Source organism: Emys orbicularis, chromosome 21 (genome assembly GCF_028017835.1).
Source record: "Emys orbicularis isolate rEmyOrb1 chromosome 21, rEmyOrb1.hap1, whole genome shotgun sequence".
Taxonomy (NCBI): Eukaryota; Metazoa; Chordata; order Testudines; family Emydidae; genus Emys; species Emys orbicularis.
The window spans coordinates 8,080,381-8,102,575 of NC_088703.1; the positions used below are offsets into that span (position 1 = coordinate 8,080,381).

The window sequence follows — 22,195 nt, forward strand, 5'->3', positions numbered from 1 at the left end:
CAGCACTGGCAACGATGCAGAGCTCTCCAGCAGAGATGGCCGTGCAATCTCAGAATAGAAAGAGGGCCCCAGCATGGACTGATCGGGAAGTCTTGGATCTGATCGCTGTGTGGGGCGATGAGTCCGTGTTTTCCGAGCTGCGCTCCAAAAGACGGAATGCAAAGATCTACGAGAAGATCTCAAAAGCAATGGCAGAGAGAGGATACAGCCGGGATGCAACGCAGTGCCGCGTGAAAATCAAGGAGCTGAGACAAGGTTACCAGAAGACCAAAGAGGCAAACGGACGCTCCGGATCCCAGCCCCAGACATCCCGTTTCTACGAGGCACTGCATTCCATCCTAGGTGCGGCCGCCACCACTACCCCACCACTGACCGTGGACTCTGAGGATGGGATATTGTCAACGGCCGGTTCCTCGGACATGTTAGCGGATGGGGAAGATGAGGAAGAAGATGAGGAGGACGAGGCAGTCGACAGCGCTTACAACGCTGATTTCCTCGACAGCCAGGATCTCTTCATCAACCTTACAGAGATCCCCTACCAACCGTCCCCAGCCGTTAACCCGGACACAGAATCAGGGGAAGGATCAGCCAGTAAGTGTTTTAAACATCTAAACATTTATTTTTAACAGAACAGGAATATTAACAATAACAACAATGGGTTTCTCATGATTAGTTTGCCCTAGGCGCTTAACGTTTCAGTCCTGGGCAGTGCAACTATTGAAAAAAAATCTTACAATGTCCGGTTTAGCATGATTGTTCTGCCCAAGCCGCTCTACTGTTTAGTCCCTGCCAGTGCAGCTACAGTAAAATGCGGTCTATATGTCCGGGGATAGAGCTGAAATCCTCAATGGACATCTCCACGAAGCTCTCCTGGACGTAATTGGAAAGCCTTTGCATCAGGTTCCTGGGGAGATCGGCCTTATTGGGTCCTCCGTAGTAGCAGACATTTCTGTGCCAGGAGACAAGCAAGTACTCCGGGATCATTGCCCTGCAGAGCATGGCGGCATACGGCCCTGGTCTTTGCAGGCTTTCCCGAAGCATTCTTTCTTTTTCCATGTCTGAGATCCTCATCAGGGTGATGTCGCTCATGGTGACCTGCTTTGAATTAGGTAGGGGAATGTTAGTATTGGGACTGCTTGCCCGTTCCTTTACAGAACCGTAACCGGCGGTTTACAGCCATGCGGTGGAGGTGGGAGAGGGGCAGCATACAGGGATCTTTCCCTGGGACAGCCGCGAGGGGGTGGGACAGGGGCAGAGTTCATGCTTGCCGGACTGCTGGCAGCAGGGACTGGCATTGCTTTCAATGTGAAAGGAGGCCAGTGCAACTATTAAAGTTTTAAGCAGCCACAAGTTTACGGCTTACCATTTCGGCCTGCTACACAAATTCCGGTGTCCTGCCCCGCTTCTCTGATCTGCACTGCAAGACCCCAGGCACTGAATGCGAAGGCCGAAAATTCGACCTTGTCCTGAGTGCGCATGTGATAGGTGCTGTGCATGGTCTTGTTCACAGAGAAAGACTATGTTCTTTGTTCACAACTACATTTATCTTTCTGAGGAATTCACTCCCTTTTTCCCATTCCCACAGCTGCGACTGTCTCCCAACGTAGCCTGGCATCACACTCCCAGAGGCTAGTGCAGATTAGGCGTAGGAAGAAGAGGACACGGGAGGACATGTTCTCGGAACTTATGGGCTGCTCCTGAGCCCAGGCAGCACAGCAGACCCAGTGGAGGGAGAACTTGTCCCAAATGCACCGTTCACACATGGAACGGGAGGAGAGGTGGCGGCAGGAAGACCAGCAGGCGACTCAAATGCTGCTTGGACTAATGAGGGAGCAAACGGACATGCTCCAGCGCCTTGTGGATGTTCTGCAGGACCGGAGGCAGGAGGACAGAGCCCCGCTGCAGTCTATCTGTAACCGCCCTCCCAAGTCCCATACCCCCCTCACCCAAAGTCCAAAGAAGGAGGGGCGACAGAGTCCGTGAAAACTCTCACTCCACCCCTGCAGAGTGCTCTAGTACTAGAAGGCTCTCATTCCCCAAAATTTGACAAGTCCTTTCCTTCCCGCCTCACCCAAGCCCCCGTCCAAGTTTCACCCCCCAGTTTCATGTGTAGTTGCTAATAAAAAATATGTTTCTGTTAATTACTGTTTCCATCATGTTCTTTTAGAGGAGAGTCTGTCTGAAGGGGGGGAAGAGGGTTGGTAATTGGACAGGACAGTCACCTTTACCAGGGTACAGAGGCGGGGGCAGGTTCAGCAGCAGGGCACACACACATTGCAGTCACTAGTTACCCTGGTCAGCCTGGGAGGTGGTTTTAGTGTTCTGTGGGGCGTGGGGGGTGCTCTGTGACTTTGTGGCGGGGGAGGGCAGTTACAGATCTTATGCAGTGGTCCTTATCCTGGATCACACAGCCATGCAGCAGGGGATCTGTAACCGTCCTCCCCCTGCCACAAAGTCACATAGCCCCCCCACACACAGAGTCCCGAACAGGAGGGGTGGCAGGGTCCGTTGAAACCACCAGTCCACCACTGCGGAGCCTGTCATTCCTGGAGTTTGGAAGCGTCATTTGCATCACTACACTACACCCGCTCCCCACCACAGTCTGCGTCCCAGGTTCAACACTTTCCCACGAAAACAGTAATAAAGAAAACGGTGTTCATTAACAAAATTCAAGTGATTTTATTTTTAAACGTGTGTTGGAAGGGGGGGAACGGGGTATGTAACTGGAGAGGATACTGAACATTTAGTGGGTAAAGAAACGGGGGCAGGTTCAGCTTCTCTGTACACAAACTGAAAAGTCACTGGTTACCCTGCTCACTCAGGAACCTAGCTTTCAAAGCCTCCCAGATGCACAGCGCATCCCGCTGGGCTCTTCTAATCGCACGGCTGTCTGGCTGGGCGTAATCAGAAGCCAGGCTATTTGCCTCAACCTCCCACCCCGCCATAAAGGTCTCCCCCTTGCTCTCACAGAGATTGTGGAGCACACAGCAAGCTGCAATAACAATGGGGATATTGGTTTCGCTGAGATCACAGCGTGTCAGTAAGCTTCTCCATCTCCCCTTGAGACGGCCAAAAGCACACTCCACCACCATTCTGCACTTGCTCAGCCGGTAGTTGAAGAGTTCTTTTTCAGTGTCCAGGGCGCCAGTATAGGGCTTCATGAGCCAGGGCATTAGCGGGTAGGCTGGGTCCCCGAGGATGACTATAGGCATCTCCACATCCCCAAGAGTTATTTTGTGGTCCGGGAAGTAAATACCTTCCTGCAGCCGTCTAAACAGACCTGAGTTCCTGAAAACACGAGCGTCATGAACCTTGCCCGGCCATCCGACGTTGATGTTTGTAAAACGTCCCCTATGGTCCACCAGTGCTTGCAGCACCATTGAAAAGTAGCCCTTTCGGTTGATGTACTGGCTGGCCTGGTGGTCCGGTCCCAGGATAGGGATGTGAGTTCCATCTATAGCCCCACCGCAGTTTGGGAATCCCATCACGGCGAAGCCATCTATGATGGCCTGCGCGTTTCCCAGGGTCACTACCTTTGAGAGCAGTACCTCAACGATTGCGTTGGCTACTTGCATCACAACAACCCCCACGGTAGATTTGCCCACGCCAAAGTGGTTCGCGACTGACCGGTAGCTGTCTGGCGTTGCAAGCTTCCAGAGGGCTATGGCCACTCGCTTCTGGACAGTCAGGGCTGCTCGCATCCGGGTGTCATTGTGCTTCAGGGCAGGGGACAGCAACTCACAAAGTTCAAGGAAAGTCCCCTTCCGCATGCGAAAGTTTCGCAGCCACTGGGATTCATCCCAGACCTGCAGCACTATGCGGTCCCACCAGTCCGTGCTTGTTTCCCGGGCACAGAATCGCCGTTCCACAACATCCACATGACCCATTGCCACCGTGACGTCCTCGGCGCTGGGTCCCGTGCTTTCTGACAGGTCTGTGCTACTCTCAGACTTCAGGCCCTCACCACGGTGCCATAGCCTCCTCGCCTGATTTTTCTGCATCTGCCTCTGGGAAAGGTGGATGATAAGCTGCGAGGCGTTGACAACGGCCACAACTGCAGCGATGGTCGCAGCGGGCTCCATGCTCGCAGTGCTGTGGCGTCCGCGCTGTCACTGACCAGAAAAGTGCGCGAACTGATTTGCCGCCGGCGCTTTCAGGGAGGGAGGGCGGGAGTGACGGACGGATGACGACAGTTACCCAAAAGCACCCTCGACACATTTTTTTACCCAGAAGGCATTGGCGGCTCGACCCAGAATTCCAATGGGCAGCGGGGACTGTGGGAACTGTGGGATAGCTGCCCACAGTGCACCGCTTCCAATGTCAATGCTTTCCCCGTTAGTGTGGACTCACAAAGTCGAATTACTGTCCTTAGTGTGGACACACACGTTCGACTTTGCAATATCGATTCCACATATTCGATTTAAGTAAAATCGAACTACTCTCGTAGTGTAGACATACCCTCAGATGATGAAAATGAAAATGCATTGGTCTGCACTGCTTTGGATTGTTATTGAGCAGAACACGTCATCAGCATGGATGCATGTCCACTGGAATGGTGGTTGAAGCATGAAGGGACATATGAATCTTTAGCACATCTAGCACGTAAATATCTTGCGACAATAGCTGCAACAGTGCCATGCGAACACCTGTTCTCACTTTCAGGTGACATTGTAAACAAGAAGTGGAGAGCATTATCTCCTGCAAACGTAAACAAACTTGTTTGTCTTAGCAATTGGCTGAATAAGAAATAGGACTGAGTGGACTTGCAGGCTCTAAAATTTTACATTGTTTTATTTTTGAATGCATTTTTGTACATTATTCTACATTTGTAAGTTCAACTTTCATGATAAAGAGATTGCACTACAGTACTTGTATTCGGTGAATTGAAAAATGCTATTTCTTTTGTTTTTTTTTACAGTGCAAATACTTATAATCAAAAATAAATATAAAGTGAGTACTGTACACATTTTATTCTGTGTTGTAACTTAAATCAATATATTTGAAAATGTAGAAAACATCCAAAAATATTTAAATAAATGGTATTCTATTGTTGTTTAACAGTGCGATTAATCGTGTGCTTAATCATTATAATATTTTTTTAATCGCACGTTTAATCGTGATTAGTCTTTTTAATCACTTGATAGCCCTAAAACAAAGTAATCATTGGGTGAGAATCAAAGTTCTGTCATGGGGCAGAAACTGGCTCAAAGATAGAAAGAATAGGAATAAATGAACAATTAAGGAGAATAAAGGGTGCCTAAAGGGTCTGTACTAGGCCCTCTGTTGTTTAATATGTTTATTAATTATCTGGAAAGGGGAGTAAACAGTGAAGTAGTCAAATCTGCAGATGGCACAATATGCTCAGGGTCTAGGAGGTTGCCATGTATGGGGTCAGGAAGGAATTTTCCCCGGGTCAGATTGCCAGGGATTTGGGGGTGGTTTTTTGGTTGGTTTTTGGTTTTTGCATTCCTCTACAGTGTGGGGTGAGGGTTGCTTGCTGAGATTATCCGGGTATTTCTCACCTAATCAGTTCCCAGCCATTGCAGCAGTCTTGGGCGCTGATGCACCGCTATCCTTCCTATTCTCTGCCTGCGGCACACAATTTTCTAAGTCTCTTGCAGACTGTAATACTTTTGCCTGATTTTGTTGGTTGGGTTTAGTGTGCTGGTGCTGGGTGGAGCTGGTGGCCTGTGATATACAGGAGGTCAAACTGGATAATCTGATGACTCCTTTTGGCCTGAACCTCTGTGACTCTTATAGCCAAGCCCAGAGAAGATCGTGAGGAACTTGGGAAGGGCCTGTCAGAGCTGAGGGAATGGACGGCTCAATGGTAAATAAATTCCATGTTGAGGTCATGCCTGGCAATGCTTGAGGGGAAACAAGGCAGCACACATTGGAGGGAATAGCTGGACCCACTTATACCCTTGCAGGGAGCTAGATTTGCTGTAACCAGAGCCCTGAGCAGCACTGGGAACAGCTCAACGAAGCCCCTGTTCAACGTGCGCTCACAAAACAGAAGCAAATGTTACGTTGTGTAAATAAGATGCTAGAAGAGAATGGTGAGAATATTAGAGTGTCACTCTATGAACCAATGAGATGCTCCCACCTTGGCAGATGTGTCCCAGGCTGGCAGGTCATGGGCACAGCATCTAAGTGGTGCCTGGGCTTGGGGTTGGGGGAATTTGACCCCTAGTGAATGGAGCCCCTGTCTCAGTCTCTGATGGGGAAAAGCTCTTTTCTATTCTCATCCCAAGACAGCGACGTCCCTGTAGTAAGAGGAGGCCCTGAGATGTAAACCTTGGTATCAGAGGCCTGGTATGAGGCCTAAGGCCTGAACTAAAGTAATGGTCAAGACTTTGCTAACATAAAGCAAAGTTAAGCTGTGAGTCAGAGGCAGGCCCTGCTCACAGAAGCTGGCAAGGAAAAAGACTGATGCTGCAAAAAGAGACATACCTAACAGGTACTGGACACCAGATATCAGAATATACACTGTACTGGAACATTCCACAGATAACATGGAACAGGCTGACCCATCCCAATGACAGGGGCAAAAGGGTAAAATGATGGATAGAGTTGTTTTGATCGAACCAACATGTACAAGGTGAGAGGCGGCACCTTACTACGTAGAGGGGTTGCACCTTACTACGTAGAGGGGTTGCACCTCAATACGTCAGGAGTGATGTGTAACTTGTTTGTAACTGTGTATAAGGGTATGTCTACACTACGAAATTAGGTCGAATTAATAGAAGCCGGTTTTATAGAAATCGGTTGTATACAGCCGATTGTGTGTGTCCCCACATAAAATGCTCTAAGTGCTGTAGTCGGCGGACCGCGTCCACAGTACCGAGGCTAGCGTCGACTTCCGGAGCATTGCACTATGGGTAGCTATCCCACAGTTCCCGCAGTCTCCGCCGCCCATTGGAATTCTGGGTTGAGATCCCAATGCCCGAATGATGCAAAACAGTGTCGCGGGGGGTTCTGGGTACATGTCGTCAGGCCCCTCCCCCTCCGTCAGAGCAACGGCAGACAATAGATTCGCGCCTTTTTACCTGGGTTACCTGTGCTGACAACATACCATGGCAAGCATGGAGCCCGCTTAGCTCAGCTCACCGTCACCATATGTCATCTGGGTGCCGGCAGACGTGGGACTGCATTGCTACACAGCAGCAGCAGCTAACTGCCTTTTGGCGGTAGACGGTGCAGCATGACTGGTAGCCTTCATCGGCGATCTGGGTGCTGGCAGCCGTGGGGCTGGCAGCTGTAGGGCTGCATTGCACCAGCCTTTTGCCTTTTGGCAGTAGATGGTGTATTACGACTGGTAACCGTAGTCTTTTCCTATTACAAGTTGGATCATCGCACATTAGCAGAGTCTTCCCTGAGCAGCAGATTGTGCAATAGGCCTGAAGGCCATCGTCATCATACAGGAAAAATGTGGCTATCAGTCTTAGTACACTAACTGCCAAGCGCCCAGTATTTGCTGCCAAGCACCCAGAAGATGCCGAGGGCTATCAGTCATGCTGCACCGTCGTCTTAAGATGTAAAAAATAGATTTGTTCTGTATTCATTTGCTTCCCCCTCCCTCCGTCAAATCAACGGCCTGCTAAACCCAGGCTTTTGAGTTCAATCTTTGGGGGGGGCCATTCTGTGTGACAGTTGTTTGTGTTTCTCCCTGATGCACAGCCACCTTTGTTGATTTTAATTCCCTGTACCTGTACGCCATGTCGTCACTCGCCCCTCCCTCTCTCCCTCCCCTGGTCCGTCAGATACTAGTTTTGTGCCTTTTTTCAGACCAGACGCCATAGCTAGCACTGGGATCATGGAGCCCGCTCAGATCACCGCGGCAATTATGAGCACTATGAACAGCACGCGCATTGTCCTGGAGTATATGCAGAGCCAGAACATGCCAAAGCAAAACCAGGACCAGCCGAGGAGGTGATTGCAGCGCGGCAACGAGAGTGATGAGGAAATTGACATGGACATAGACCTCTCACAAGGCACAGGCCCCAGCAATGTGGAAATCATGGTGTTACTGGGGCAGGTTCATGCCGTGGAACGCCGATTCTGGGCCCGGGAAACAAGCACAGACTGGTGGGACCGCATCGTGCTGCAGGTGTGGGACGATTTCCAGTGGCTGCGAAACTTTCGCATGCGTAAGGGCACTTTCATGGAACTTTGTGACTTGCTTTCCCCTGCCCTGAAGCACCAGAATACCAGGATGAGAGCAGCCCTCACAGTTGAGAAGCGAGTGGCGATAGCCCTGTGGAAGCTTGCAACGCCAGACAGCTACCGGTCAGTTGGGAATCAATTTGGAGTGGGAAAATCTACTGTGGGGGCTGCTGTGATCCAATTTGCCAGGGCAATGAAAGACCTGGTGATATCAAGGGTAGTGACTCTGGGAAACGTGCAGGCCATAGTGGATGGCTTTGCTGCAATGGGATTCCCAAACTGTGGTGGGGCGATAGACGGAACCCATATCCCTATCTTGTCACCGGAGCACCAAGCCACCGAGTACATAAACCGCAAGGGGTACTTTTCAATGCTGCTGCAAGCCCTGGTGGATCACAAGGGACGTTTCACCAACATCAACGTGGGATGGCCGGGAAAGGTACATGATGCTCGCGTCTTCAGGCACTCTGCTCTGTTTCGAAAGCTGGAGGAAGGGACTTTCTTCCCGGACCAGAAAATAACCGTTGGGGATGTTGAAATGCCTATCGTGATCCTTGGGGACCCAGCCTACCCCTTAATGCCATGGCTCATGAAGCCGTACACAGGCAGCCTGAACAGGAGTCAGGACCTGTTCAACTACAGGCTGAGCAAGTGCCGAATGGTGGTGGAATGTGCATTTGGACGTTTAAAAGCGCGCTGGCGCAGCTTACTGACTCGCTCAGCTTAGCGAAAAGAATATCCCCATTGTTATTGCTGCTTGCTGTGCGCTCCACAATATCTGTGAGAGTAAGGGGGAGACATTTATGGCGGGGTGGGAGGTTGAGGCAAATCGCCTGACCGCTGATTACGCGCAGCCAGACACCAGGGCGGTTAGAGGAGCACAGCATGGCGCGGTGCGCATCAGAGAAGCTTTGAAAACGAGTTTTGTGACTGGCCAGGCTACGGTGTGAAACTTCTGTTTGTTTCTCCTTGATGAACCCTCCGCCCCCCCCCACCCGGTTCACTATACTTCCCTGTAAACCAACCACCCCACCCTCCCCTTCCCCCTTCGAGCACCGCTTGCAGAGGCAATAAAGTCATTGTTACTTCACATTCATGCATTCTTTATTAATTCATCACACAACTAGGGGGATAATTGCAAAGGTAGCCCGGGATGGGTGGGGGAGGAGGGAAGGAAAAGGACACACTGCAGTTTAAAACTTTAACTCTTATTGAAGGCCAGCCTTCTGATGCTAGGGCAATCATCTGGGGTGGAGTGACTGGGTGGCCGGAGGCCCCCCCACCGTGTTCTTGGGCGTCTGGGTGAGGAGGCTATGGAACTTGGGGAGGAGGGCTGTTGGTTACACAGGGGCTGTAGCGGCGGTCTCTGCTCCTGCTGCCTTTCCTGCAGCTCAACCATACGCTGGAGCATATCAGTTTGATGCTCCAGCAGCCGGAGCATCGACTCTTGCCTTCTGTCTGCAAGCTGACGCCACCTATCATTTTCAGCCCGCGATTCAGCACGCCACCTCTCCTCTCATTCATATTGTGCTTTTCTGTAATCAGTCATTGACTGCCTCCACGCATTCTGCTGTGCTCTGTCAGCGTGGGAGGACATCTGTAGCTCTGTGAACATGTCATCACGCGTCCTACGTTTTCTCTTTCTAATCTTCACTAGCCTCTGTGAAGGAGAAACATTTGCAGCTGGTGGAGGAGAAGGGAGAGGTGGTTAAAAAAGACACATTTTAGAGAACAATGGGTACACTCTTTCACGTTAAATTTTGCTGTTCACATTACACAGCACATGTGCTTTCGTTACAAGGTCGCATTTTTCCTCTTATATTGAGGGCCTGCCGGTTTGGTGTGAGAGATCACTCACACAGTGCCAGGCCACAGATTTCAGCTTGCAGGCAGCCATGGTAAGACACAGTCTTTTGGCTTTTTTAACCTTCTTAACATGTGGGAATGGTTTCAACCAGTAGTGCTCTCATTTCCCATACCAAGCACCCGTTGGGTTGGCCATTTAAAATGGGTTTGCAATGTAAAAGGAGGGGCTGCGGTTTCAGGGTTAACATGCAGCAGAAACCCAACTAACTCCCCTCCCCCACACACCCAATTCTCTGGGATGATCACTTCACCCCTCCCCCCCACCGCGTGGTTAACAGCGGGGAATATTTCTGTTCAGCAGAGCAGGAACGGGCACCTCTGAATGTCCCCTTAATAAAATTGCCCCATTTCAACCAGGTGACCGTGAATGATATCACTCTCCTGAGGATAACAAAGAGCGATAAGGAATGGATGTTGTCTGCATGCCAGCAAACACCGGGACCATACGCTGCCATGCTTTGTTATGCAATGATTCCAGACTACGTGCTACTGGCCTGGCGTGGTAAAGTGTCCTACCATGGCGGACTGGATAAGGCAGCCCTCCCCAGAAACCTTTTGCAAAGGCTTTGGGAGTACATCCAGGAGAGTTTTCTGGAGATGTCCCTGGAGGATTTCCGCTCCATCCCCATACACGTTAACAGACTTTTCCAGTAGCTGTACTGGCCGCGATTGCCAGGGCAAATTAATCATTAATCATTAAACACGCTTGCTTTTAAACCATGTGTAATATTTACAAAGGTACACTCACCAGAGGTCCCCTGTGTGCCCTCAGGGTCTGGGAGCACGCCTTGGGTGAGTTCGGGGGTTACTGGTTCCAGGTCCAGGGTGATAAACATATCCTGGCTGTTGGGGAAACCAGTTTCTCCGCTTTCTTGCGGCTGTGAGCTATCTACATTTTCTCCATCCTCATCTTCCTCGTACCCCGAACCCGCTTCCCTGTGTGTTTCTCCAGTGAAGGAGTCATAGCACACGGTTGGGGTAGTGGTGGCTGCACCCCCTAGAATGGCATGCAGCTCCGCGTAGAAGCGGCATGTTTGCGGCTCTGCCCCGGACCTTCCGTTTGCTTCTCTGGCTTTGTGGTAGGCTTGCCTTAGCTCCTTAATTTTCACACGGCACTGCTGTGCGTCCCTGTTATGGCCTCTGTCCTTCATGGCCTTGGAGACCTTTTCTAATATTTTGCCATTTCGTTTACTGCTTCGGAGTTCAGCTAGCACTGATTTGTCTCCCCATATGGCGAGCAGATGCCGTACCTCCCGTTCTGTCCATGCTGGAGCTCTTTTGTGATCCTGGGACTCCATCATGGTTACCTGTGCTGATGAGCTCTGCGTGGTCACCTGTGCTCTCCACGCTGAGCAAACAGGAAATGAAATTCAAAAGTTCGCAGGGCTTTTCCTGTCTACCTGGCTAATGCATCTGAGTTGAGAGTGCTGTCCAGAGCGGTCACAATGAAGCACTGTGGGATAGCTCCCGGAGGCCAATAACATCGAATTCCGTCCACACTACCCCAATTCCGACCCCCTAAGGCCGATTTTATCGCTAATCCCCTCGTCGGAGGTGGAGTAAAGAAACCGGTTTAAAGGGCCCTTTAAGTCGAAAGAAAGGGCTTCGTCGTGTGAACGTGTCCAGGCTTAATTCGATTTAACACGGCTAAAGTTGACCTAAACTCGTAGTGTAGACCAGGCCTAAGAATGCATCCCTGGGATGGTGTCTTTGTCCAGCCGAGGGAGCAGTGGAAAGTCCCGCCACTGCCTGAGCTGAGTCCATTGCCAAGAGGCACTTTCTCGTAGTATGCCCTGAATTAGGCTAAGAAACCTACAGGGAACTGCAATTGTGTCAGGGTCGCAATAAACCTGGCCGAGGTGCCTTCGTACCTTACTAGACTCTGTGGTTATTGGGGGGTTCTCTTCGGGTCTGCTGTGTCAGCTATCTGCGCAGAGCTGGGGCAGCACACAGAGGAAACACACGCACGCAGCCGAGTGATATCAACAGGAGAAAGCAGAAGTACCACACCGGTAGCATCTGACAACACTGGTTACCCCGACGTGATTCGAACACACAGCCTTCTGATGTGTTTAAGATCATGGTTGGGGTATAATCATAGTATTATTAGCACCAATTTTTTGTGCAAAGTTCAAAAAGGTTTCAGTTACAAATATATGTACATATATTTCTGCCTCAACAAATAATGCAATTGCAAACAAAAAATATTCTCTTATCAATCACAGTTTTGTTTTGTTAAACATTTTTTTTTTATTTGTTATTCAAAGAAAAAATGTAAGGGGAAACCTCAAGGTAAAGATAATATTAACAAAATGTTAATTTCTTGTTTGGGCTTTTTATAAACCTGTTTGCACTTTTAAATATAGTTATAAGAATGTCATAACCAAAATGTTTTAAAATAACAATTTATGCATAAAGCTAACCAAACAATTTCAACAGGTTTCCATGTTTTCAACAGGTTTCCACCTGTTGGCTCCCAAACATAACAAAGCATCATGAAAGTATACCCTCAAATACCCTCAAAGTATTTGCATGTACCTGTATTTAAAATTTATTTTGGTTTAATTTTATAGTTGGTTTAATTTTATACGCTTTTCTTTTGTTATGTTATGTTAATGGAAAGCAATGGTTGTTAAAGTTTGTGCATCTAAACAGTTAACAAAAGTAAAATTGGTATCACAAGCAAATTAACTCTAAAAAACTTGGTAAAAATTCTGTTAACTCCTTTGCTGAAACAAATTGTTCAGCAAGGGAAAGCAATACACCTTCTTATGGAAGATTGTGAGCATTTATTTTAGCCGTTAAGCATTACATTTCGTTTAAAAATATTAGTAATGCACTTCAAATAAAAATGAATGTCTGTACAACAGTTGCAAAAGTATAGCTTGTGTTATAAAAGGCTTGGTCCCTATTACATAGTTTGTTTACAATGTAATAAGAACAAAGTTATTTTATTTTATTATGTTAACTAACTAGCTGTTTAAGTTGCATCCCACAGACTAAAGACACCAGAAGACATCACGCCACAAAAATACCAGATGATATCAGTATACAGCGAAGAAACCCCCGAAGCATCAAGAAAAGAAAAATGAAGTGCTTTATAAATAAGAGACTGGTCAAATACACCTCTATCTACCATATATGGACAATTAAGTTAACAATCAGCTAAAAAACCACTAGCTGGACCAGAATAAGCCATCATTTAATTTCAACTTGGGTACTATGTAAAAACAACTGTATTATTGCTGTACTACTGTATTATTGTTGTACTGTTGTCTTATTGCTGTATTGTATTATTGCTGTACAACACTTACAATGTGCATAACCTTGCTAAACTGTTTAACCAACACACAGGTAAAAATTAACAAACAAATGGCAGCAAACAACATGAAAGCAAGGAAAAAACAAAGTGGTAAACAAACAAAATGTTACATAGTAACTACAAATTGGGTAAACAAATTCCCTGTTAATACCAGTCATAATTTGGGTCAATGACCCTGCATCCTAACTAAGGCACACGTTATTTAAAACAATCTTGTTCAGTGTCTGGGTACCAATACTAAATCCTGACACAGCAATATTTGATAAATTAGTTACTGTCCATTCAGTAAGTTATCTGGAAGACAGCATCCATAAGAAACAACTAAATCTATGTCAACTACTGGTGTATCGCAGAGCCGTGCAACCAGTAAAACAAAGAAGCTAGCCACTTCTATTTCCTGCGCAGTGAAGCTAACCAGAGGGTAACAACCAGCCATAAGGGTAACCTATAACATGAATGGACAGTACTGTGTAGTAACTAATTACAATATATTTATATATAAAGGCCTCAGTGGTAGTGTCACTACTCCAAATTTCTGTTTTACTTCTCATATACATAGCACTGTGGGACACACTATCACAATCCCTATCCCAATATTTCAAAATACTCAGCCTACTACTGTTGGTGTCACTAGGCATAGCTACCAGGGAACTCAGGAGAGTGGAAGGCCAGAAGTGCCGATGAAGCTCTTCTGCTCTGGGTCTAAGTGAACCACAGTGACTCCATCTTGTGAACATTAACCAGCCTAAAGTGCTGACAGCCTAAAAAGCAAAATATGTAATGGTCAGCTTTTCTCTAGCAGACAGCTGCTGTTTTGCTCACTCACAAATGCTGTAGTGATAAGAGCGGGGGAAGGAAGAGGGAGGGCAAGACTGCATGTGCACAGGCCTGCGAAGGTCGAAAGATAAGCATGTGAATGGGAAAGTTTCTAACATGCACAATGTGTACCTGCTGTAACTGTTGTCTGGAAGGGAGGGGTAAGGGTGAAATAGACAAAGGCTTGCACAGAAACTGCTTGGAATATAAAAGGGAAAAATTGTCTGTATGTGCTGCACTTGATTTGAGATATGTTGGTCTCCTAGTGCCTATTCAGAGATCTTGAATAAATTTGCTTTGTTTCTCCACCTCGGTGTCTTCATTGGTGCAAAGCACACCGGGCAACGAACCCCGCTGTTTGCCTCCTCGGGCCCTTTTAGGCTGGCAACACTACTAATAATAAGACAGGTGATAACTGGAATTGCCCTAATAGGAGTGTGTTTCTTTCTGTGTCACCAAAGTAAAAGGGCCAGAGTTCAACAGCAGACTGGAAAAACATGGTTATGCTTGGATATAAGGTGGTGTCATATGTACAGATACATACTATACATATATGCCCATACACACTACAAATATATATGCCATATCCATATAATTCATATATATTAATTATTTGGGAGTGCCTCTAAGGCTCAATCATAATACTACATTCCTCAGTCATGGTCCCGGGCCTAGCATTCCCAGGCCCACCATAAGGGACTGAATATAAAATTAAATAATGAAATCTGTCTGCCAGTTGTACGAGGGAATGTGCAGACTAAACAGACGGATGGGGCATGAGTGTATGGATGGTAAAAGAAGGTAACCACATAACAGTGTTTAGCCCACTGGGTTATCTTTAGTCCATGCATTATGCTTTTCCGGGATGATGGGTAAACATCCTCCCCATAAAAAGACAAAAAGTGGGGGAATGTAGTAAGAGGAGGCCCTGAGATATAAACCTTGGTATCAGAGGCCTGGTATGAGGCCTAAGGCCTGAACTAAAGTAATGGTCAAGACTTTGCTAACATAAAGCAAAGTTAAGCTGTGAGTCAGAGGCAGGCCCTGCTCACAGAAGCTGGCAAGGAAAAGGGCTGATGCTGCAAAAAGAGACATACACTGTACTGGAACATTCCACAGATAACATGGAACAGGCCGACCCATCCCAATGACAGGGGCAAAAGGGTAAAATGATGGATAGAGTTGTTTTGATCGAACCAACATGTACAAGGTGAGAGGCGGCATCTTACTACGTAGAGGGGTTGCACCTTACTACGTAGAGGGGTTGCACCTCAATACGTCAGGAGTGATGTGTAACTTGTTTGTACCTGTGTATAAGAATGCATCCCTGGGATGGTGTCTTTGTCCAGCCGAGGGAGCAGTGAAAAGTCCCGCCACTGACTGAGCTGAGTCCATTGCCAAGAGGCACTTTCTCGTAGTATGCCCTGAATTAGGCTAAGAAACCTACAGGGAACTGCAATTGTGTCAGGGTCGCAATAAACCTGGCCAAGGTGCCTTCGTACCTTACTAGACTCTGTGGTTATTGGGGGGTTCTCTTCGGGTCTGCTGTGTCAGCTATCTGCGCAGAGCTGGGGCAGCACACAGAGGAAACACACGCACGCAGCCGAGTGATATCAACAGGAGAAAGCAGAAGTACCACACCAGTAGCATCTGACAACAGTCCCTTTCTGGCTCACACAGACAGCACAGAAGAGGAGACGCTAGAGCACAGCGACTGTGGCTTTCTGTCTATTTTAGCGCAAAGGAACAAAAGCAACCACTCAACTGAGAGCAGCCACCACTTATTTGCTGGCTTGACCATAGCAAGAGAACAGGGAGAGCAGCTGGGGACTGCAGCTTCCCCTTTACTGAGACCAGAATGAGCAGAGATGGTCTGGGAACAGGGAGCCTGATTTTCTGATATCCTGATCCTTGTGCTCTCATTTGCACCAGTACAAAGTGAGTGTGAAACATTACCATCCTCTTTTAGCAGCCCTTTGCCCTGATGCAAACACAGCACCAGGTGCAGGGCAACAACGATTCAGGCCCGGAGAGCCACTGCAGCTCGTCCCCTATCTAAACCCAAGAAGCAGAAGAGAAAGGTCACTGGAGAGAGCATCTAAACCTCAAGGAGCAAAGCAGAACACAGCAGCGACGAGCTGTGGCTTCCCATTGGCCTGAATCCTGCAGAGAAGAAGGTGACCCACAGCACCAAGTCACTGCAGCTCCTAGGCTGTGAGGAGCATCAGACAGAGTGGAGACTGGAGAACAGAGCTAGTGCTTTGTCTGAGACCCAAGGACTTGGAGGAGATTCAGAGAAGATCCCTTTGTTCTTGGGGAGCAGAAGCCACTGCAGAATTTGAAGGCAGTTGAATGTATGCTGATTCCGCCAATGATTCTCGCACTGTGTCTGTGGCTTGCTTGTGAGTACTGGGCTTTGTTTCCGCCCCAAGAAAAGTATGAGTAAAATTGTCCTGTCATAGACAGAGCTGTTATGTGCTATTGCAGAGCAGAGAGCTTGCCTCAGAAACTGTTCTGTGCCATTAAGGCACGAACAAGGCCCTGCTCTCCTTATCTATCTTGCTGTGTGCTGGGATGGCTATCTTGTGTTTCTATAGCTTAACTCTTTTATGAGGCTAGGTTGGCTTCTTGCTCAACCACCAAGGTGGAGGACCAGTGCGCTACTTTTTGTCTGGTTCCTAGTGTGGCATATTGAAAATTCTGCTAAAATTGTGGCTGTCATTTAAAATGTCAGGGGTTTTTCCTGGTCCTGACTGCAGGCAGGGGGATCTGTAGGGAAGTGTGCAGTCTGGGTACAGCAGCAATCAGTCTGCAAAGAGGCAGCCTAGAGCAAGGTGGGGTGAGTTGTGCCTTTCTGCCTCAGGGAGCAGCCTGGTTTTTCTCTCTCTGTTTTTGGTTTTTGTGTATTAAGGTTCTGGATTCTAAGAAATAAATGGTATAACGTTGCAACCTTCCAACAAGAGTATTATGCCTTTATCTAATTTCTCTGTTTGTGTGCCATGAAACAGGACACACAAGCTTTCCCATCGCATCTAAATCCCATCGCACCTGAATCGGTGGGTAGAAATCGACCTCCCCGAATCGATGCTCTTACTCCACCAGTGAAGGTGGGAGTAAGCGCCGTCGACGGGAAGCCGCAGAGGTCGATTTTGCGCCGTCCCTACAGCGGGGTAAGTCGGCTGCGATACGTCGAATTCAGCTACGCTATTCGCGTAGCTGAATTTGCGTATCTTAAATCGACCCCCCCCCCCTGTAGTGAAGACGTAGCCTAAGTGTTGTCCCCAGGGAGACAGCTCCTGGAATGCCCCAGCAAGGATTCTCTAGCCTCATTCACAACCCTAACTGAATTGGCACCTTGTGGAAATTCTGCAGCTATGAATCATTTTCAGATGAAAGGGAAAATGATGCTGTTTTTCCCTAAAGTAACTTATTTTTTCTCCCAAAGCTTTGAGCTTTACATCCCAGCAGCAGCCAGCCTCCAACTGCATTTCCTCATCAGGTGAGCACTGACTTGAGTTGACTATGAAAACAGGGCTGCCTCTTGTATTCATGCCATCCTTTTCTGACCACAGCTACATCTGTGTAATTGTAGAGTGGCCCAATGACAGCCACTGGCCCTGCTTCTCCACTACCTGGCATCTTGTGTCATAATTTAACCCTCAGAAATTGATTGTAAAATGCTGCCTTTCTGATCTGATAGAGCTTCATACCTACATTGTACTTGTGTGAATAGCTATATGAGAGACCTGGAAATGGAGAACTTACTTCAGCTGAGCTACGGCAGATTTAAACAATGTAACTGGCTGTCCCAGAAAATCACAAAAAAGAATCTCAGATTTTGTAAAGTTCACAATGATATAATTGTGCAGACTTGCTATTCTAGTCTAGTCTTTATAGGTTATTATACCATTCTCATTGCCATAGTGTGTAAGTCCCTTTTCTCATCATCACACTAATGAAACTCTGTTTTTCAAATGGGCTGAGTGTCCACAACTCTAAATGAAGTCCATTGGCTCTGCAGAGGCTCATTGTCCAAGGTGTGAATAGAATTGGGTGAATTTTCTTCAGTGATCAGCAAATTCTCTGGGGCACGGAATCTGTCTGCAAATTTGGGTCGAACTCAGTGAATAGTTTTAGCCAAAAAAAAAATTAAAAAGTTGAAATGGTTCATGTCACCTTTTTATTTTGAAATGGCATTTTGTTTCAAAAGTTAGCTAGTTTAAGAAAAAAAAGGGGGGGAGTTGAAAAATACCAAAAAATAACCCAAAATGAAACAAAAAATGGGGAAAAAAATGCTTGATTTGACCCAAAATGAATTTGTTTGTTTCTTTGTTTTTGTTTAAGAGTGAAAAAAAAAATTCAGCTTCGGTTCAAACTGAACCATCCCCTCCACCCCCCGATTTTTCAGTTTTCCCCTCAAAACCAAAAATCAATTATTCGCTCAGGTCTTGCACTGAGCCACTGCAGATCCCAAGGATTCCATTTCAAGCCCCGTGTGCTCAGGACTTTTGAAAATCAGGACTCTACAGACCCAATGCAGGCCCCAAGTTGGGTTGGGCCCTTTCTCTTCCACAGGAACTGGATTAGGTCCTACTCATCGGAAAGGGAAATCGCTCATGTTGGGTGTTTTATGGTCTCTGTTTTTCCAGGGGATCTCCCTGCTCCTGAACTATATCTGGACAAGTCATCGGCTTATGTGGGCGACACTGTTCTTTATCGGTGTCTCACCCCCTCGGACGCCCGCGTGAGCTTCGCTTTCCTTTGCAAGGATGGCAAGGAAATGACCAGGAAACCAGCTGTGCCAGGGAAATTGTCCTTTGACTTTCCCCATCATGTGTCTGGGCAGAGTTTGGGCAACTATTCCTGTGGGTATCAGCACAAGGGCCTCCATAACCAAGTGTGGAATTCTCGCCTCAGCATCACACACTACCTGAGTGTCACAGGTGAGGAGGCGTCCATTGTGCAGAGGATAAAAATGCTTCCATTGTTTAGTAGTTTGTTTAATAGAATATTGTGGTAACACAGGGCCCATTCCTGCACCCCTTGCTCCAGCAAGCAACTCTTTCAATGGGGACACTCAGCTTTGCATTGTTGGTTCACAAGAGATTCAGAACTGGAGCACAGCGAGTATCTGTTCCTCAGAGGAGCTCAGTGTGGCTGGTGCGGTTCAGAGAACCCTTAATTGCCATGAGAGTGAATGGGAGTTTCAGACGACGAATATTTCTCACTCATCACTCAGCTGCTTTTCAGGACTGTGTCTGAAATGTCCATGTACTCTGGGATCTCCTCTTCAACAATGGCCAATGCTGGGCGCTTCAGAGGAGGGTTGAAAACTACAGAGCTGGTTGAATAATATTTGTTGAATGATTTTTCCAATTACTTTTGTGATATTTTGCCAATCTATTATTTGAAAAATACTCACTAAGCTTTTTGCTGGGCGAAGGATGGCTCTGTGCTGAAAGCTGTGGCTATAGCTTCAAGCCAGGTGGGTTCAAATCCCACAATGGAAATTTTTTAATCCATCTGATGTCTCAATCCATAAAGGGAGAAATAATATTTCCCTATGCTCTGCCAGAGATGTGTCATCAGGCTAATTTTAAAATTACTTAGATACTCCCATGATAGGAGATGTTCCAGCTGTCGATAGGGCAGGTCAGATAGAATTGTCCAATTATTTAATTAACAATTTTTGTGAAATATTTTCTATTAATTATTCATGAATAACAAGTCCTATTATTTGCCCACCTTTGTGCATTATTTCAAAGGCCATCACTGACGGCAGAATTAGGACCACAGAGTCGTATACTGAATGTGGATATATTTTTAATCATGCTTAGCTGTTGTACAGCACTTCCCAGCTGTAGATCTTGTAGCACTTCAAACAGGACAGTGAATGTTATTGGGAAACTGAGGCACAGAGAGGGGAAGGGAGTTGCTCAAGATCATAAATCAGGTTGGTGGTAAAGCTAAGGTTGGAATCCAGGTCTGCTAATCCCTGGAACTCACCACTTCCATGTGGGAGGCTCTTGAGTGGCTATGACATCTAGTGCTGAGCAGGGCCAGATTTACACATTACGCGCCCCTATGAATTCTAGTGCTGAGGCAACTGAGCTGGTCAAAGATTTTTCATTTAAATGTGTTTTTGACAGAAAATCACATTTCCATCTAAACTGAAACATTTCAAAATGTGTCAAATTTGATGAAAATTCCTGTAGAAAAAAAATTAAATGAGTTTTGTTTGTTTGTTTTGAAATGTAAAGAGTCCCCCATGGAGCTGACTGAAACTCAGAATTACCAGTTCATGGGATTTCAGCATTCTGAAATGTCTTTTTCTTTCCCATTTGAATCAAAACAAACAAAAAAAATCATAATTTCATTTCAGATTTTTGAATTTCATTCAAACTCTTTCATTGTGATACAGACAGGAGACACTTTATCTAAAAAAGAAGATACGCTGTTCCAGTGTCTACTAAGTAGCTGCTGCCCTTAATGATTTTAAAATAAAATAAAAATAATAGAATTTTTCAACTATCTTGTCATATAATGACTTGTCATTAGTAATAGGAGTATTGCAAAATGTCATTTAATTATGTAAAAATAATATAAAAATGAAACAAAATAAAATAAATTCCAAAACAAAGTTTTGATACTCCAAAATGAAATTTCAGAATTTCAAAAATCTGAAACAAATTTTCAAAATCCCAACACAAGCCTTTCTCTAATCCCAAATTTTCAGAATTTCCAATTTATGGGAATTTTTTTTAAATGTTTTTTTCCACATAGGAACAAAAAAGAAATTTCAAAATGTCAAAATCCCATGAGTAGGTAATTCGGAGTTTCAATGCTCTGTATGAGTAGTATTAGATTAGGATGGAAGGATTAGATTTTTATCAGTAAATGTCAGTAAATGTTGATTTCGCCATAAACACACACACACACACAAATAAATGAAACAAATATTTTCACTGATAATATCAAAATTTACAGATAGATAAAGTAAGAAAAATGATCCTTCATAACTTATTAGAGTTTGATGTAAGGATATTTACTGTGTATATTTTGTCATGCGATGTTGACAATTTGTGTTTTAATGGTATAAAGCTTTAACTTTTTGAATATCAGTATTTATGTCATTATATAATTGTCTGACCCTCCCCCATAATATCTTGTAGCAGTGAAAATTTAAATTGGTAAAAATAGAAACAAATGCTTAACACCCATAATTTGGTGCAACTGTGAAAATGTAAATTGCTAAGTATAAAAAATGCTTCAAAGTAAATATTGATATTGTCGGATGAAATTATAAAAAAAATAAAAATCAGATTCTGCCAAGCCTAACTATGAGGGTCGCTTTACATTTCAAAACAATACCCTCTTCCTCAACAGAGGAAACAAGCGACTGCCTTAGTGTTAAAATATCTAAGAGGGTTTCCTGCTTTTGCTTTAACATTTTCTGCTCTTGTAATTTTTGCACAGACAAAACCACCAATTCCAGCAGCCATGATCCAGAGACGCCTTCTTCCCATGGTAAATCATCTCATTCACTCATGATTTAGGAGACTTCTCCAGTGCCCCCTAGGATGTGAATTCCAGAAAAGCAGAGCTCCTTCCTGTAGGAGCTGTTATCTTTTCCTCTCACTCACTTCCCTTCTTCTTGAAGAGTATACACACAGGACATCCATTGAATGGGCTGCATTCAGTTAGCCTGGTGCAATGGGGTATAAATCACCACCACCGCCATTCCCACAGTGAGACTGTTCCCCAGCAGGATTCACCTCAAGGGAGGGCAGATGGTGTTTCCCCAACCTCCAGCTTCCACCAGGGCGCTCCATGGTAGCTCTGCCAGCGGGAGCTCTAAGGGGAGTTAGAGCCTTCCTGGATCACTCTGAACCAGAATAAAGGACGTTGTGGCCAATTTGGGCTGCCACAGCCTCTGTCCCAAGCAGAGTTTCCAGTGCTAGAACCTCCAGCCAGATCTGGTCTGGCACAGAACTGGGCCCAGAATATGCACAGATAATCTTCCAA

The 22,195-nt window shown here is 46.2% G+C and overlaps 1 protein-coding gene across 1 annotated transcript in view; it reads left to right on the top strand.

Annotated features, from left to right (window-relative positions):
- LOC135892878 (deleted in malignant brain tumors 1 protein-like) overlaps window positions 1-22,195 on the top strand; it is a 155,837-nt gene that overhangs the window by 34,723 nt on the left and 98,919 nt on the right. The window contains exon 3 of the mRNA XM_065420646.1: window positions 6,997-7,010. Coding sequence (XP_065276718.1) covers window positions 6,997-7,010 — 14 coding nt within the window. The remainder of the gene's footprint in view (window positions 1-6,996; window positions 7,011-22,195) is intronic.